Genomic DNA, 16,546 nt, shown 5'->3' on the forward strand with positions numbered 1-16,546 from the left:
TCTCTCGCGTTTTCATCTCCAACGTGGTGATATCGGTTGAGTCAGGTCAGGCGCAGAGATCGTGTTACACCTGCAGATGGCTATAAGCCTTGTGTCAAGACGTTCGTACATACATGCAGCACACAAACATTTACGTACCTGTAATAATAATAATAATAATAATCGAGTTTCAAGCATTCTCCGATGTTTTTCGAGTTTAAAACCAAGCGCATTACGAACGATGAGTAAGTAAGTATGTAATTAAATATATTTCATCCGAGAGAAATATCGCGTGAGCTTTCCTTCGCTGTGTTTTATTTCTTCTTCTTCGTTTCTTTTTTTTTTTTTTTTTTTCTTTAATCTTATTATACACTTATTTAATTTTTTCTCTGCAAAGCAGCCTGTGAATCACTTGATATCATACGCGGTCTTGATCCGAACGCAGATGCGAGAGAGGAAATAACAATCTACCGCGTATTTACCACCTCTCAAGATCCTCAACGTCGCCGTTTTAATCCGGCGAGCTGTGCGTGCTATGTTCACCACCTTTGGGTTAAACCTTCCGCAATTTTCTCATCAAGAGAGGAACGCCGACGTAATGATTCGCACCGTACATCGGAATCAAGATTCACCGACTCGGAAAATAGCACCTGGTTCTGAACGACCAGCGAGATTTGAATACCAGAGAAGGTTTTCGTTATACCTGTTATGCCGATTCCGATTCACCCTTCGGATGCAGAACAGTGTTGTCCGATTTTTATATCGTAATATTATCATAGCGCCGTTTCTACAAACGTGAGTTTGACTGCTACGGATGCAAGTTTTCAAGCGATCTTTCTATATTTAGCAATACAGAGAAAAAAAATGCGATAGATTCCGTATTTACATATAAAATATGCAACATTTTGACGGCAAAAAAAATTACCGCATGCTTCTAGCGACCGATTAAAGTTTTTTTTTTACAAACATTTTCCAACTTTTTGAATGATGCGGTTAACCGTCGCGATTCCATCCACATAAAAGGCACAAAAAATAATCTTAATCACGTTGTTTTCTCAACGATAGAATTTCCTCTAGATATATATAATCGAGTAAAGATTCAACGTTTTCGAAAGCCAAGACACATCTTCATGATAACTGTGTACGTACGGTAGAAAAAAAAGGCAACTTAACGGAGCCTCGCTGATTTATCTCAAGGATTCGCAAAAAATTTTATAGAAATTTCACAGTATAGTAATTAATTTTTAATTAATTTCTTTTTCCTTTCACGTTTCGCGTTTCAACGAAAAAAGCAACAATAGTTCGACGATCGTTGTTGAGATTACTTCGATCACAAGACCGTATGCAAGCCGTGAATTCTTCCGCAAATATACGTACATATCGTATGCAAGAGTCGAGCGTGACGCTTCGTCGAAGACGATAAGAAGGTAATCCGTGGTGTGAGAAGGGGGAAATTCCAAAGTCGATATGTAATATTCGACACGGAGTGTCGTAACCCGCGCTTAAGCGACTTAACGCACGTGGATAAATAATATTATTGTTCCGAAGTCGAAAGTCAGTATTTTAGAAGAGTAATAAGCCGTTGTACTTCTGAAAATTTACAAAAGGACTTTGATCGAAGTCTTATTCTTAGGTTGGTAAAAGGAAAACCGAGATAACGAACAACGTCGTTGATCGGTACAGCACGAGGAAACTTTCCACGTATGACTGAATCGCGTCCTTCAAATTACATTCACAGCATAGCGTCGTAATGATAATCCCGCGGCAATTCTAATTATTCGATACGTAATTCCGTTTCATTTTCCTTCTTTCGATAGTAAAACGGTAGTAAAAATAAAAAAAAAAAAACTATAATTCGTCTTCGTTTCCCATCTTTCGTGACATCCAATTTAAAAATGCGAGCAGTCAGTCGTTTGCTTACTCTTTTGCTCTAAACAGGCGTTGACGTCTCTACACATGTTCAGGGTTTGCCCCATACCCATCACGAATCACCTGCACTTACTAATTTCACCCCACTTCACTTCACTGTTCACTTCGTACTTCGTTGTACCGAATACGGAATAACCTTTGAATCCTTGCAAAGCCGACGTTGCAGCAGAGTTTCGCCTTTTTCGCCACGAATATGGAGTACGGGACTCGTTATGTTTTTCTCTCGCGAAACAAACATCGCCCCCCCTCTCGCGTTTATTTATACACCTGTATTTGTTTATTCGTTTATTAATTTTTCTTTTGTTACAACATCGTGAAAATTGAAGAATAATAAAAAAAAATATCATTCACAAGTTCGTCGCTATGAGAACGACTCCTCAGAAAGCAATGCCTCTGCAGCTATGCGAACAAAGTGTAGTGTATTACGTGTTTATGTAATTATCTGTACATTATGTAGATACATGTATGTATGTAGGTACATGTAACGCGTGAACAACACAACGACAATCATAATTGACAATTCATCCAGCAGCAATATGCGATTACCATATACAGTCATACGTATCCATATAATGCAGTAAATATGTACAAATATTTGCATAAATATGCATCACACATACACATTGTATGAAGAGTAATTAAAATACATAACGACGTTTTATTATCTGTGCCAGCAAAACGTGGCGAGAAATAATAATGACAATAATACCAATAATATTGATGATAATAATAATAATAATAATAACAACAACAACAAAACTAACGATAAGAATAAATTATCGCAAGTGCGAATAGATAAAATCGCAAACTCACAAGATAGAAAAAAAAAATTAAAATTAGAGGGGCGAGGGGAAACGAAGACATAACAGGTATACGCATATCGTGTGTATACCTATAAACGGTGAAGAACCGTACGAAATAACGGAGGATACGTGAAACTGGTGAAGCGGTGATCTAGTGAGAAAGGATCTGGAGGTACGAAAGATACGTGCATACTGTACATGTATAGGTACATTAAAGGAAATGAATGAAAAAATTTGAAACACGGAGAAAATCTACCCCAAGTCCTCTTTCCTCTCCCTCTCTCCCTCGCTTTCTCCTTATACATTTTTATACCTGACGAGATACCTACACGTTACGTACCCATCACACATATACCTGGATAAAGGAGGTTGTGGCACGTAGTGCGCGTTATAAGGCATCTAAAGTAAATATATAGATTTGAGCATGAACGGCCTTCGTGTGGCAAGCAAGCCTCGTCTTGGCGGCGCCAAGCTGACCTATCTGTCTACTCGTAGCAGCCAAAGCCGAGGGCTAGAGGCGGACAAACGCGAGCGAGTGAGCTAGCGAAGGCGCAGCGAACGCTCGAACGTCGACCGCTGGAGAGCTGATCGTGAGTCTCTGCTCTGCCGTCAGCTGATACTCGCCGCCGCCGGGCACGCAACTCCTCTATCAATCTGCAAACGAATTCAGGATTTTATTTCACGATCGCATGACGAACGATGGAAATCGTTGCAGCGGGATCAAGAAGCTGCACGGTGAAAGTTCGAAACGCGATTGGATGGAACCCAGGAAATCGCTTAGAACGCTCGGGCGTCGTTGGAAATCATTCGGTGAACCGATAGATCGGCGAATACTGACGTACAAGATCCGATATCGATCGAATGTCAATGACTTGGATCCATCGTTATTACTTCAGAATATTTCTGTTGTTCGAGATAATTTGATCTAAGTACAGTGAGATTTTCAACTCTAAAATTTATGACTTTCTTCGGTGAATGGCTCCACGGTTTAAACGGAGAGACGAGTCCTGCGGTGTTTTGAAACCATATACGTGTAGGTACCTCCTCTCTATCGTGGATGCCAGGAAATAGTCGAGTCATACTTACGTTGAATATGTATACATCCACACGCGTAAGTCGCGTTGCTTCAACCTTCATCCTCGATGATTCGACGGCGCCTCGTCGGAAGATGCATCATTCTCATATCTAAGCGCACCGTGTGGGTATACGTACATCGGAGGTCCTCTTTAAAGGAAATGAAAACCATAAGCCGTTTGGTTTCAAGCACGTGATATCACGTCGTTGTTCTACACCAGCGATCTTTCAGCTTTTCTGATTATCTTTAAACCTTGTCAAGATATCGAAATGAAAATTGGTCAAAGCCAGGATACATTCGACCAAAAATGTTCGAATAGTCATCTCGAGTCGTTTCCGTCGAAGCAACTAGTCGGACTGGCTTTATAAAGCCGTTAGCGGGGCTGCGAGGGGATTATATAACAAGTAACTCTGAAATATGCTGCAGGAATCCTCGGCGAAGCCGTGCGGTCGTGCAGTCTTCGGTTCGGATCCTCGGGCAGAATGAGAAGAATTGGTACAAGCTTGTCCGGCAAGAAGCGGTCCCATATCGAGGGCCTTACAAAGCGATACGACCGTATAACGAAGCCGATCCGAAGTGAACGGAGAATAAAAAGAAGAGCACAAAAATAAATCATCGTCTCTCTCGGAGGCTCGATCAGAAGCGACCTTGAAACGGCTTGCAAAAAGGCCCTTTTTCAGAGCGCAGCAACGCGGACCGGGACGTTTTGCGCGGCAAAGATTTATCGTAATCACGACGTACGTTCGGGCCTTGAGGCCCTTGAATTGGCGAAAACCGGCTGGCCGACTCCTCGCCCCCCTCCTCGAGCTCTCGGCAAACGTTGCGCGCCTTCGTGTCAAGTTCAATGTTCCCTGCTCTCGGCATTTATTACCACACCGGCTTGCTCCGAAGGACCTTGCGGCCAGCCGATCCGAGCGACGCGAGGCGAGGGGCCCGAGACGACGTCGACACGAGGGGCCCGACGTTTTCAACGCCCCCTAATCAACCGACCCATGCCGAACCGGGTCCGAGCCGACTTCCTCGAGGATCTCGAGGATCTCGAGGCTCGCCGAGCCTTATCGCACCAACGGGTAGCGCAGGGTGACGCAAGCCTGGCCGATTTATCCGGCCCGATATCAGCCGGAAGAGAAAGCCCGGCGGTTTGGTTGAAAATAAGGAAAATAAAAGACTTTGCCCGATTATCGTCACCAGATTATTCGCCTATCAGGCCCCAGGCTAATTACGCGTAGGCTCGAGTGCCGTATCGTAAGAGTGAGCGTGTGATTTATAAACGTAAACCTATAGGTTTTTATCGAAAAAATATACCTACTATCGCACAGCTGACGACTTGGGTACGGATTTGTCGTACATGCAGCATACATATATCGTCGACCTTATGCGAAGTTCTGAATTTTAATATGAATAAGAATTATAGCAAGACGTGGAGAGCGCTGCGACTATGCTTCAATATCTCGAATGTCTTTGATTACGTAGTAACGTTAACGTGTAACGAAACATTTGGCAAAAATTGACATGTTTTTTAACATCCAACATAATTCTGCAGGTCTTGAGTTTTCGAAATATTTGTATACCTATGTGGGTGTGGAATCTTATAAATATGCTTTATAGGGTCTGTACTGAACTTCAGACAATCCTAAAACTACAGTGTAAATAATTCAATGCCGCGAAATTTCGTTGTGAAAAAACAGCGAGTATACATACGAACAGAAGTTTGGAGCATGACATAGATAAAAAAAAAAGAAAGAAATAAGAAAAAAGATAAAATAGAGGGTGTTTGGTATGTACGGTTTCCTGTAAAGAAAAATAAAACGACTAAACAATAGCCTTCGTCCTTCGGATGTTGGGCCCCCCACCCCGTCAAATGGCGCAATCTTTCGATTTTTTCTTACTACAGCAGCAGCGACAGCAGCAACGAACGACCTCGACCGTGCAGATATTTCATCGGAATAATTCATTGGCCAGGCATTCGATGGTGCCACGCGTTCTGATCTACGTGACCAGAAATCGGCGCTTGAATAAAGTTCTGCCTGGACGATGACAAAGCGAGTCGTTCCGATGAAGAACCGTTCGTGGTATTTTCTTTTCCTTTTGACCAGTAATTGTTTTTTTCTACAAAAAGGTCTGAAAAGGGTTAATTGGCGCCGTGGTTGATCCGAAAAAGAAGTTGTTATTATTTACTCGTGTCTACGTTTTCTTTGCACCTACCATTGCTCTCACCGGTCAAAAGTTGTCGATTAGAATTCGTAAATTATAATTTGGAGAGCGGATGGATCAAATTTCCAGGTGAGCAATTAGACCGGATACTCTTGTTGTTGGTTTAATCGCGGCTCTGCATCAATCGGCAAGGCCCGTATCTCGGCATTATCACCGAAGGAATCTACCTACGACGAGATGAATCGCCGATCGGACAAAAACTGCTATAACAGTCAATTCAGCGAAGTGTAAGTTTGCTGTATAAAAGCACGTCCCTTCCATACGTTTGCCAAATACGGCGATTGATATTGCGCTTCGGATTGCGAACAAAACCGTATAGTTTTCATTTCCACGGTGGTCCCGGTCTCAGAGAGTTTCGTGCAGAAAGATTTTGGCAAAAATATCTCAAAGTTACGTTTCAGCTTCGGGGCATAAATTGTAGTGAAAGTTGAGCAAAACCTATTGACCTTGGACTTCGTCACGGGGCGTAAAGCCAATCTTTCAAATTTCACGTGTACGTAAGTATACGTATAGATACATGAAACGTGTCTAAGTAACTTTTTTGACGATGACTAGTCGAGCCTCTTAATTCTGCATACTTAGCTATACACAATCGATTCAATTGGCGTAGAATTTCGTAAGCGTAGGTACTTTACAGGCGAAAGGAAACACCCAAAGTGAAATATTAAGTGTGCAGATTATTACCCATTAGCACTGGCGTTGCGAATAACATGTCATCATTGACGCACATGAAGATGGTGGAGAATTGATTTGCTAGTAAAAGAGAATAAAAATAAAATAAAATAAAAACATACATAAATGTAACATACGTATATACTCGAGGTCTTGTAAAATTCGAAATATAGGTTCGAAGAGAATACAATTATCGAACAGTTGGCTGTAGGCCTTGGACTAAATTTTTCACTCAACGATATCTCCTGCATAATGTCACAACGAAGCATGACAAAGAAGGTAGATGGATGGATTTCCCTATAGAGCAATTCATTTTTCGCACGCGTGACGTTTCTCCGTGTTACCGTTTACGCCACACGCAGCGCGGAGTCAGCTAGGTAAGCTGGTGTGCTTGTTCGAGGGACGACAACTTCTTGCACTGCATAGAATAACAGGATCCGCCTTTCCCGGTGAAGTTGGTTCGTCCTGAATTATTGCCACGCTCGGTTTCCACGAGGACCGCCATTAGCGCCGCAGCCCCCCAACCCCTGATTATGCGGTAGCCGAGAGAGGTTCGCGATTAATATTGAAAGTCGAGCTTCCCGATTCCACGGTATATATATATGGTATATATATATACATATAATACCTATATTGCGTAAAAGTTGCCTCCTAGTCTGCAGGTTACAGCGTAACCTCCTCGGCTCTCCTCGGAGAAAACGAGGCTGTCACCCGCCTCGCGAAATAACAAATTACTGTATGTGGGTCCCTGGGTCCCTCAGCCATCTTCTCCAGGGTCCAGGCGCCACTTGTTCGACCACGAGATCTCTCGCCTTTTTCATTCTCTATGATCAACACACAGAAACGCCTTCGTCTTCGCGGTTTGTCGCTCCTCGAAGCAACCGCAGTGCCGTTTTCGACAGCACGCGTTCTAGATCGGACTTTGGCGTCGGTTCGAGGTGTGTGCCCGTTGTATTCTCCAATTTCTGGACTTCGAAACTAACAACAAGTAGCGTACATTCGCTCCAGACGATCGAGCACTCGCATGGAAATCAAACGAATGACTCCAGTTCGTAGACATTGATTTCCAGGGGTTTCTACTCTTTTGCAGTGTTGTACAGAAAATTACAGTCACTGGAAATCAATGAGAACAAGTGATAAGGTAATAATCGATAAAATGTTAACGAATTTAAGTCATTCAGAGCGTTTACCGCAAGACTCGTCAACGATTTCCATCTGATTTCCAATGCTTGCCAGGCAATTTCTTCTTTCGCAGTGACTCGAGTCATCCCGATTGATTTTTGATTGTTTAAAAGAAAATATTCGAGTTACTAAAATTCCTGTTCTCTACAATTTCATCTCCGTCTGTTAAAATGACGACCCTCGGCTTGAGAGTTATGAATTTTCCAGTACCGAGAATGAACCATAGAAATTTCAACTTCACAGTTAAAAACGTGCGTATAGTAGCGATAATTCGCGAGTAAATAAATTGTAGAAGATTATAGGTGTACCTCGCACGTTACACGGATGGCATAAGCATTATCGTATCGACACGACACACGGGCCACGCGTGTTTATGATTACGATTAGGAATAGCCGTGGTCGTGTCGAGTAGACGCATTAAATATATAACATTATACACTTGCATGCACACACACACACACACACACGCACACACACATGTCAAGTGTATCCGTACAGACACTGCACAGGCGGCCGTCCAATGACAGTTTACAGACATTTGCATTAGCCAAGGTAACAGCGCATTGATGCGGGTTGCGTCACTGGTCGTCATCGTCGTCGTCGTCGTCGTTGTCGTTGTCGTTCTCAGAGAGGGAAGGAGAGATTACGGAGAGCCGCAAGAGCTATTTTACCTATTATTCCAGCTGCGATAAAAAGGCTAACGATAAGCCTTGCCCGACTGTCTGCTCTCGCTGCGTCAACGACGTGAGATACCTCGATCAAGATCCTTTCCGCCCCGCGTTGTTTTCGATCTCTAATCTTTTATTTTCTATCAATTTCCGCTATTGTTATTGTATAATATACGCATTGCGTAGCGAAAGATTATATCCGCGACGGCAGCCGCACCTCCGCGGATCGATTTCCCCTAATCGTTCGCGACGATCTCGAGATATGAGAAACGTTCTGCCTTGCAGCCAGCCCAACCCTCTTCTTCGTGGGCAAACTCTCCCGCCACGTATATGATGGATATATAGGACTTGGAGCTGTTCAATATGCATATCGTTTGACGTATGTGACTGTCGTCGATCTCCGTCAGTCAGGTGTTGTCAGAGACGAGTTATACTCTACAGGTTTTAGAGAGAAATCGAAGTGTAAGAGGAAGAAAGAGAAAGAGAAACGGAGACATGTGAGTAATGACCCGCAGACTGACCGTCGACCAACAGACTAATCGTCCGTATAGTAGTGCATGATGGTACGTTCAACTCTACATAGCATATGCGGCGCGACAATGCAAAGTGTGTATGTACTCTGTAATAGTACTACATTACTGTGGAACGTGATCATTGCAGTGCCTTGCTTGATATGGCCATATAAACTGCTGGCATGTTGCTGTAATAAATTTTCAGTCACATAGGAAAAGGAACGAATGAAAAGAAACAATGATCGAAGAGACAAAGCAGCTGAATAAAAGGATAAAAACAAATAATATAAATACAAAAACAACAACAACCAATCGCCAATTTCAAACTCTCGAGTTGAACGCTCACATACTGATCGGATAAGCAAAATTATAATAGTTATAAACAAGTACAGATCTCGCTGAAATAGTTTAAAAAAAAACAACAGAGAAAGGAATCTTTTGAAAACGAGTTAATGCTACATTAGAAGCCAGATATTTTATGGTAATCAGGGCTCGTTGTTGCGCTATTACGACCCCATGGCACGCTAATGGGACCCATGCTAAGCGCCGTAGAATCACTGACTGGGTAATGACGAGTGCGTGCGTATTTTGACGAATCGAGCTACCTTCGTGTGTTATACACGCAAATCCCGGGTCGTTTTTGTGAGGTTTGGAGCGAAGGCGGGGCTGGCGCACGATTTGAAGATTCGTTGCGTAGGAGCATGAATATTACTGCGTTACTCACACTCACTGTGAATCGTTAAACTTTGACGATAATGGCATCAAAGTTGGTCAGAGGTGAGAGAGATTGGAAGAAGACGATGGTTGAGAAGGAAAAAGAGACGGCGTCGCGTGCCGGCCGAAAATCATCCATTTATCGAAAGTTTGAGTAACATAGCGAAGCGTGGACGTGGGTGTAACGATCGCGTGGAGGGGAAGAAGAGGTCAACGAGAGGGAAAAGAGGTCTGCATCCGGTCGGAGAATATGAGAATAGATTGGGTAATGGACCGATTTGTGAGAGGTGAAAAATTATTAGAAACGTTAAGGATGATGAAGAAAACAAAAGTCGAGAGGAAAATTTATACGGAAGGAATGAAAGTGCGCGAGAGAAACAAAAGCAATGAATGAATAGATGAAAGAAAGAGAACTAGAAATAATGTATAAAGTATAACTAAAAACAGAAAAAAGAAACTCACATTGATCAAATATCTTAAGCATTGCTTTCTTTAACTGCATAATCGGACGTTGTGTTTCTTATCCAAAAAACAGTAATTCATAACCACACTTTCACCCGCGTTAAACACAATTGTTATTATCTGCGATGTTGCACTTGCGGTGAAAAGTTTCATTTCTCGGTTGAAGTCACTATATCGGAAGCTGCAATGTGTATAGCGTCTCTACGTTGCGCAATATGCAACAAACTCCCGGTGACTGCTTTTAATCCTTGCGGTCTCTCTCGAAATGAGATATTTTATTTTTTTCACATCTTCTTCTTGTTATTCACGGACGAAACTTGAGCGATATTGACACTCAAGCTCTCTCTGCAAAAGAAGCTCGCTAAACCCCCGCAAAACCACTTTAATCCCGCGTCGGTGTTGCGATACCGTCGATCAGCCGAGTACTGACAAAAGAACTTTTGGTTTTTCCAACTTCAACGGTGCGCAAAAGGCGACGCGTCGTCATCCCGCTATCACTCTACAGCTTGACGTTTTGCTATCCGCATGGATTCTCGATAGAGGCGCGATTGATAAGTCGGCGTTGCTGCGAGCTTTGCGAGAGGCCCTGAATGACGGATCATCGCCCGTCTCCGGAACTTCGGAAGACACGGAAAAGTCGAGGAAACTGTCCTGGCTAAGGATGGTCCAGCCAAGAGGGTCGGACGTGATGCGAATTCGAAATCGGAGCCGCTGCTGCCTTTTCAAGACTGCGGCTTCTGCCGTCTTCCTTGCGATGCGCGATACAAGATATTACACACATATATATACATGCAGCTACAGATGTCGTAGGTTCGTTACACTTCTTCTTTACCACTTGACAAATATTTGTTGAAGCATTCCGCGACGCAGTATTATATTTTACACAACCGCTGATAAATTAAAAATCCACCAAGAAATTGGAAACTTTTTACATTCTTCACATATGTGTACGTATTATAGTTTCTCCCCGATCTCCAGCACTCTAGTTTCAAACGCGTTTAGAAATATAATATTCTTCCAGTTTTCTTCCAGCTCCGTGGATTGAGAGCGAATATTTATCAGGAAGGATCATTTGAGTTTGTAAAGACCGTCGAGGAGTCTGCTCCAAGTCTTCGTCAAGTTGATTAACGATAAGTAAGAGATAAAGAGAGGGAACGGGATGAGAGGAACGACGGAGTCAAAGATAACGGGGAAAAACCTCCGTACGATTATCTCCGGGACACTTGGCGCTCACTTTTCATCTCGTCAAGTATTATACTCTCCGTGTATTGGTCATCTCGGAGTGTAAAAACAGCGAGAGAAGAAGAAGAAGAAAGAAGAAGACAAAATAAACAAAAATTAAAAGCAAAACAAGAGCCAATAGATAACGTTCATTGATAACTAAAATCTCGATCGCACTTGTTTACACACTTCTTGTGGGCGTCGTTTATTTTATTTATTTTCTGTCTTTCTTCTTGTTAAATTTTTTGCGAATAGATACGTAATTCCTGCAGCGTAAGCCACACGTAGTAAGAAACACTTTTTTCACGCAAACTGCGCGACCGCGTTCAACTGCAGAGTCCGTTACTGAGAGGACCGGACGGTTGGTGGTTAGTTCAGTGTGTTTGAAACCGAACAGAAAGTTTCACTCGACGCAGGCGCCGATGCAGAGAAGCTGCTGCTGCTGCTGCTGCTGCTGCTGCTGTTGCACCGTTTGCAGGGCAAACACGAGGGGCGATTTTACTCCGAAACGTAAATCGATCTTCGAGTCGACTCTTGCCGCGTGTCGGATACTCGCCGTTGAAAAGCGATAAGACGCCGAGGCGGAGGTGGAGGTGGAGGTGGAGGCGTCGGCGTGTTCCTCGGACGACCGGAGCTGCTTCTGCTGCGCGGGTTAAACAGCGACTGGCGTCAAGTCGCGACGAAGTGCGGCCGCACTCCCGGCGACGCTCGTGTCTCGGAATCAAGCGTCGCGTCGGCGGCGTCAGCGTCAGTCGCTCGGAGCGTCAGCAACGCCAACAGCAGCAACGCAGGCAGCGCAATGACTCCCGCAACTCTGAGCGGTTGGTTCTCGACCGATACTCCGATTAACGGAAACATTTTTCTGCGCTGCAGGCAAACACCGCGGCAAAATCATACTTACGGCCCGCGGATAAATGTTTATTGAAAATTAAAAAATATTTACATAGTGAATAATAAGAACTACTGTCGAGAAGAACACACTTTATTGTTTTGACATGATTTGTACATGTACCTATGTGTAATGTAATCGACAATATTCCTTATTTCTTACTCCACAATCAAGTTTTTAAGTCTGTATTAGATATATGCACGTATTTTGTAATTTTTAATACTTGTTTATTCGGGCCCCAATCATCGTTCACTTGGAATGAACGACATTTGAAATGAGAGGAGAAGAGAATTTGGTCGCACGTTTAAAACTTTGCTTACGGATATTCGTGTTCGATTATAATTTATTCGAATCATTTGGGTCAGGCGAGTGGAATGTTTTATGTATTTATTTAATTGAAAAGTTTTTAAACAGTGCCTGCAAATATGGTTCAATTGCTGTTTTTTTTTTTTCTTTAGCTCAAGTGCTTGCACAGCTGCGCGTTTGGTTTTCGGAATATCTTACTCCGAGCAACAGGATTGTCGACTATGTATTTCATATAGCTTTGGTGGCCGGTTGAAAATCTAAAATAAAAATAATTTTCCGGCTTCTTAATGTCGTAGTGCTTATTTCTTGGACGTTATATACGAGTTTCGTGGAACAGATCAGAAAGCAGGCTAATAAAAGCCAACAGGTTTGTTTGAAGTCAACTAAATCACTTTTGTTTGAACTCTATACCCTGCACTAAATATAAACATTTATCCGAGGCTCGCGAAATTTTTCCTATTGAAATTCGTTCGAATGATGTATAATAAAATTGATTTCCCTGAAATGAATCCATTCATCGTATCCTCTTCACTTTCGTATTCTATTGCACTCTTGTTTAATGTTGTACTTATCGTTACATCGGAATTCAATCGTTAGGCCCTGCCGGATCAGGAAAATTTCTTACGAATTTTTAAAGTTTATACGCACAGTGTTGCATAATTCTGCGTGGCATGCGTAATGACGTAAGACAGCGCGTGGTGTGACGTCACGTAGCGCTCGTAGCGCAAAACGCGAGTACGATATATGCACATAAATTTTCCACGTTTCATTTTTACCAACGAACAAAAAACGGTTCGGTAATTAAAAATTACCAGAAATGGCAACAATTTTTCAACAAGTTCAAAACGATCGGAGCAATCGTCGAATTAATAGTGTCTTTTACTCTAAACGTCACGATAATTTATTCAATTAAAATTCAAGTCTCGCGTCAACGGACTGGAACCGTTAAAAACGTCGACCGTTCAAGGTCACGCGCTCTCTAATTCGTCGAAGATTGGTAGGTACAGGGACACCTGAAGCTGGTATTTCGGCCGTAGAAAGCTGACCGTCGGAATTACTCGACAATCGTGGAAACGCGTCCAGGCCGATGCCTTTGAAAAGAATCGTTGATTGAAGAAGTTCGCGGAAAATGATCGCAGGGACCGATAACGTTTGAAAGAAAAATTTCATCCTTGAAAAGAATGAAAAGAGACGTACTTTCGTTTCAGGTGTTGTATGCCTTTAAAGGACGTACTGCCGATTCGATTTTATCACTTTTGTAATATGTCACAGTGTAGACTAAAAACTAAACGGCGCGTATTTTTGTTTTGCGATTCGACACTTTAAGGGGATGAAACCACCCACCCAAGTGAGGTATGTCAAGGGGAGATTTTTTTTTTCAACTGACAAAATTACATTTTTTAAAAGATATTCTGTTCTTGTGGGTGAAACTGCCAAATCACCCCTTGACTTGTCTTACTTTGGAGGGTGATTTCACCCTCTTAAAGTGTTTAAGAGGGCAGGTAAAAAAAACTAGATGTCGCTTAGTTTTTAGCCTACTATGACGTATTACGAAAGAAATCGAAATCAGAAAGATCGATCTGGGATACCTTCCTCGTCGGTGAATCGGCAAGATCGTTTCTCGTCATTAATCAGCTTTATGACATCAAGATAAAGTTTATCAAAGATCTATAATAATCGACGAGACTGATCCGAACTGCAGTAGGAAGGGTATTACAGCCACGCAACCGGTTCGCGTAAGGAAATTGCGACCTTTCGCGTTAATACCTGGTACTTTTTCCTCCTGTTCCGTTTCCCCGGCCCTTTTCTCGCCGTCAGTTTCGTCTTCGTCCCTGAATTCTCTGAGAGTGTTACGCAACGCTGTTTCGCAGCGTTGGCGGTAAGCCACAGCTGAGACTGTGTGCATGTACGTCAAGCCTCGGTGTGCCAGACTCAGAATAAGAGAGTCAGCAAGAGGATCGAATATCTGCTGTGATAAGCATCCTCGTCGCGTCGGCTTCAGCGACGAAAAGAACGAGGCTAGACGAGGAGGAGCGGAACTACCTGATTAGGTGTGTCTAAACTTTCTACGCAACTTCAATCATTCCTGAAATTCCTTCGGGCTAGGCTTTGGAAGCTGCTGGAGAATCGCGCGAACTTGACGTTCCCCGATCACGCGACCAGCCGCTGCAGCTAGACACGCGTCGCGACGCTAATCGTCTGATTACCTCACGTCGCAGGAAACATTGTATTATCGCGACATGCACGACAGCCTCTCGCTCTATTGGTGGACGGTCCAAATCTTTGAAAGCAGGGAGTGCCAACCTGTCCCCAAAGAGCTGGTCGATTGTGTTGGTCCGGACTGATTGCCTTGGAGAACAGATATGCAATGAAGAATTTTTAGCGTGAACCACGCGAGATAAATTACGGTGGTATTCTGAAATATTATTGGCATTATACCGACGTTTTTGGGCTAAGAACAAACCGAAAGCAGTTCTTAAAGCAACACTGAAGTTAGGTAGAAAGTGTCCCGGTCGAGTTAGAGGAGAGACTGCTGAAAATGAATTACAAGAAAACAACGGTGATGGTGAATTAATTTTTTTTGAATTAAAGAAAAGAAACAAATCTTAAATTTATGGATACGGACTCGTTGTTTACGAGTGGTAACATTTCACTACTTGCTATGGAGGGAACACGGATGGAAAAAGAATTATATAATACCAAAGGGGATAACTATTGATGTTTACGAGAAACAGTGTTGGGTGTGAAATATTGTTCATTCGTACGAAATAGATTTCGAAGTTTAAATACGAGTGTTGAAATTGATTAATTTGGCTATGGAAGATTGACCTGATTGACAAATTGAATTAAGTGGAGATTGGCTTGCTGAAATAAATAATAGATGTGCAATTGTTGAGAGATGGAATAGAAGTATATTTATTGAGAAATCGAATAATGAAGTATGGTAGATACTATTCAATCAGAAATTCAGAATAATGGATTGATGTTTCGATTTCAGATTGAAAATTCTGAATTTTGAACGAGTCTTTCATTTCGTAATTTATAATTTAGAATGATATCGAATTAATGTTCTCAATCCTAGGTGAGAAATTGTAATTAATCATTCGGTTTTTACTTCTTGAATTTGCTATTGATTTGAAAAAAAAACAAATTAATTCTTCAATCCTCAATTTCAAATTCAGAATGACGAATTAGTTCTGCAATTCTGAATGGAAAATTAATGATGAGAAATAAATTTTTCAACTCTTTACTGGAAATTGATAATTACTAATTAATTTACTGCTTGTCAATTAAAACTTTTATAATTATAAATCCATTTCTTGAATTTCATCGCCTGAGCTGTTCATATCAAACAAAAAATTTTCACCTTGCTTCTCGGGTAATTCGGAGCTTGTCGGCAGTTCAAGAAGCCACTGTTCCTGCTGGGCAATACAAGTTACACTGTTTGCTTGATCGAGGGTATCTCCAATTTTGTTAATGCAGTGCTCATGATCGGCGAGCAATTCCAGAAGACGCTTCTGGCTGTTTTTAATACCGGCCAAAAACTCATCGAGATTCGGCCATTCGCTTTTCAAAACCCCATCCGAGTTGATGAAGTTATCAATCCTTGTTGAAACATCGTTAATAGTTTCATCTAAAACTTTCATGGATTCCAATTTCTTCTCTACCGATTCTATGATGGAATTGATTGACTCTATAGCTGCAGCACCGGACGATGAAGACAAGGTGGTGCACCCATAGCATGATTTTTTAAAAAGCGCAATAACCTCACTATGCAACGACGTCCGGAGCAAATGCTTCGCACAGTTCAAGTGATATGAATGCTCGCATTCGGAACCGGGATGTCTCACAGTATCTTCATCCGTTAGTATACACAGACAAGAGCTACACTTATTCGCCATGTTGTTAAAAATCTGCAC

The 16,546-nt window shown here is 42.3% G+C and overlaps 1 protein-coding gene across 6 annotated transcripts in view; it reads right to left on the reverse strand.

Moving 5' to 3' along the window:
• LOC124416470 (dual 3',5'-cyclic-AMP and -GMP phosphodiesterase 11) overlaps positions 1 to 16,546 on the reverse strand; it is an 89,863-nt gene that overhangs the window by 24,495 nt on the left and 48,822 nt on the right. For 2 of the 6 annotated variants that reach the window (XM_046897580.1, XM_046897579.1), the window contains exon 1: positions 15,994 to 16,543. The exons of 2 other annotated variants lie outside the window; for them this stretch is intronic. In XM_046897580.1, the coding sequence (XP_046753536.1) occupies positions 15,994 to 16,528 (535 nt within the window). In that variant the 5' untranslated portion in view covers positions 16,529 to 16,543. Of the gene's footprint in view, positions 1 to 1,900; positions 2,176 to 10,210; positions 10,366 to 15,993; positions 16,544 to 16,546 lie in introns of those variants that run through there. 2 more of the 6 variants (XM_046897581.1, XM_046897582.1) reach the window with 2 other exon arrangements.

The sequence above is a fragment of the Diprion similis genome, chromosome 2 (genome assembly GCF_021155765.1).
Source record: "Diprion similis isolate iyDipSimi1 chromosome 2, iyDipSimi1.1, whole genome shotgun sequence".
Classification (NCBI taxonomy): Eukaryota; Metazoa; Arthropoda; class Insecta; order Hymenoptera; family Diprionidae; genus Diprion; species Diprion similis.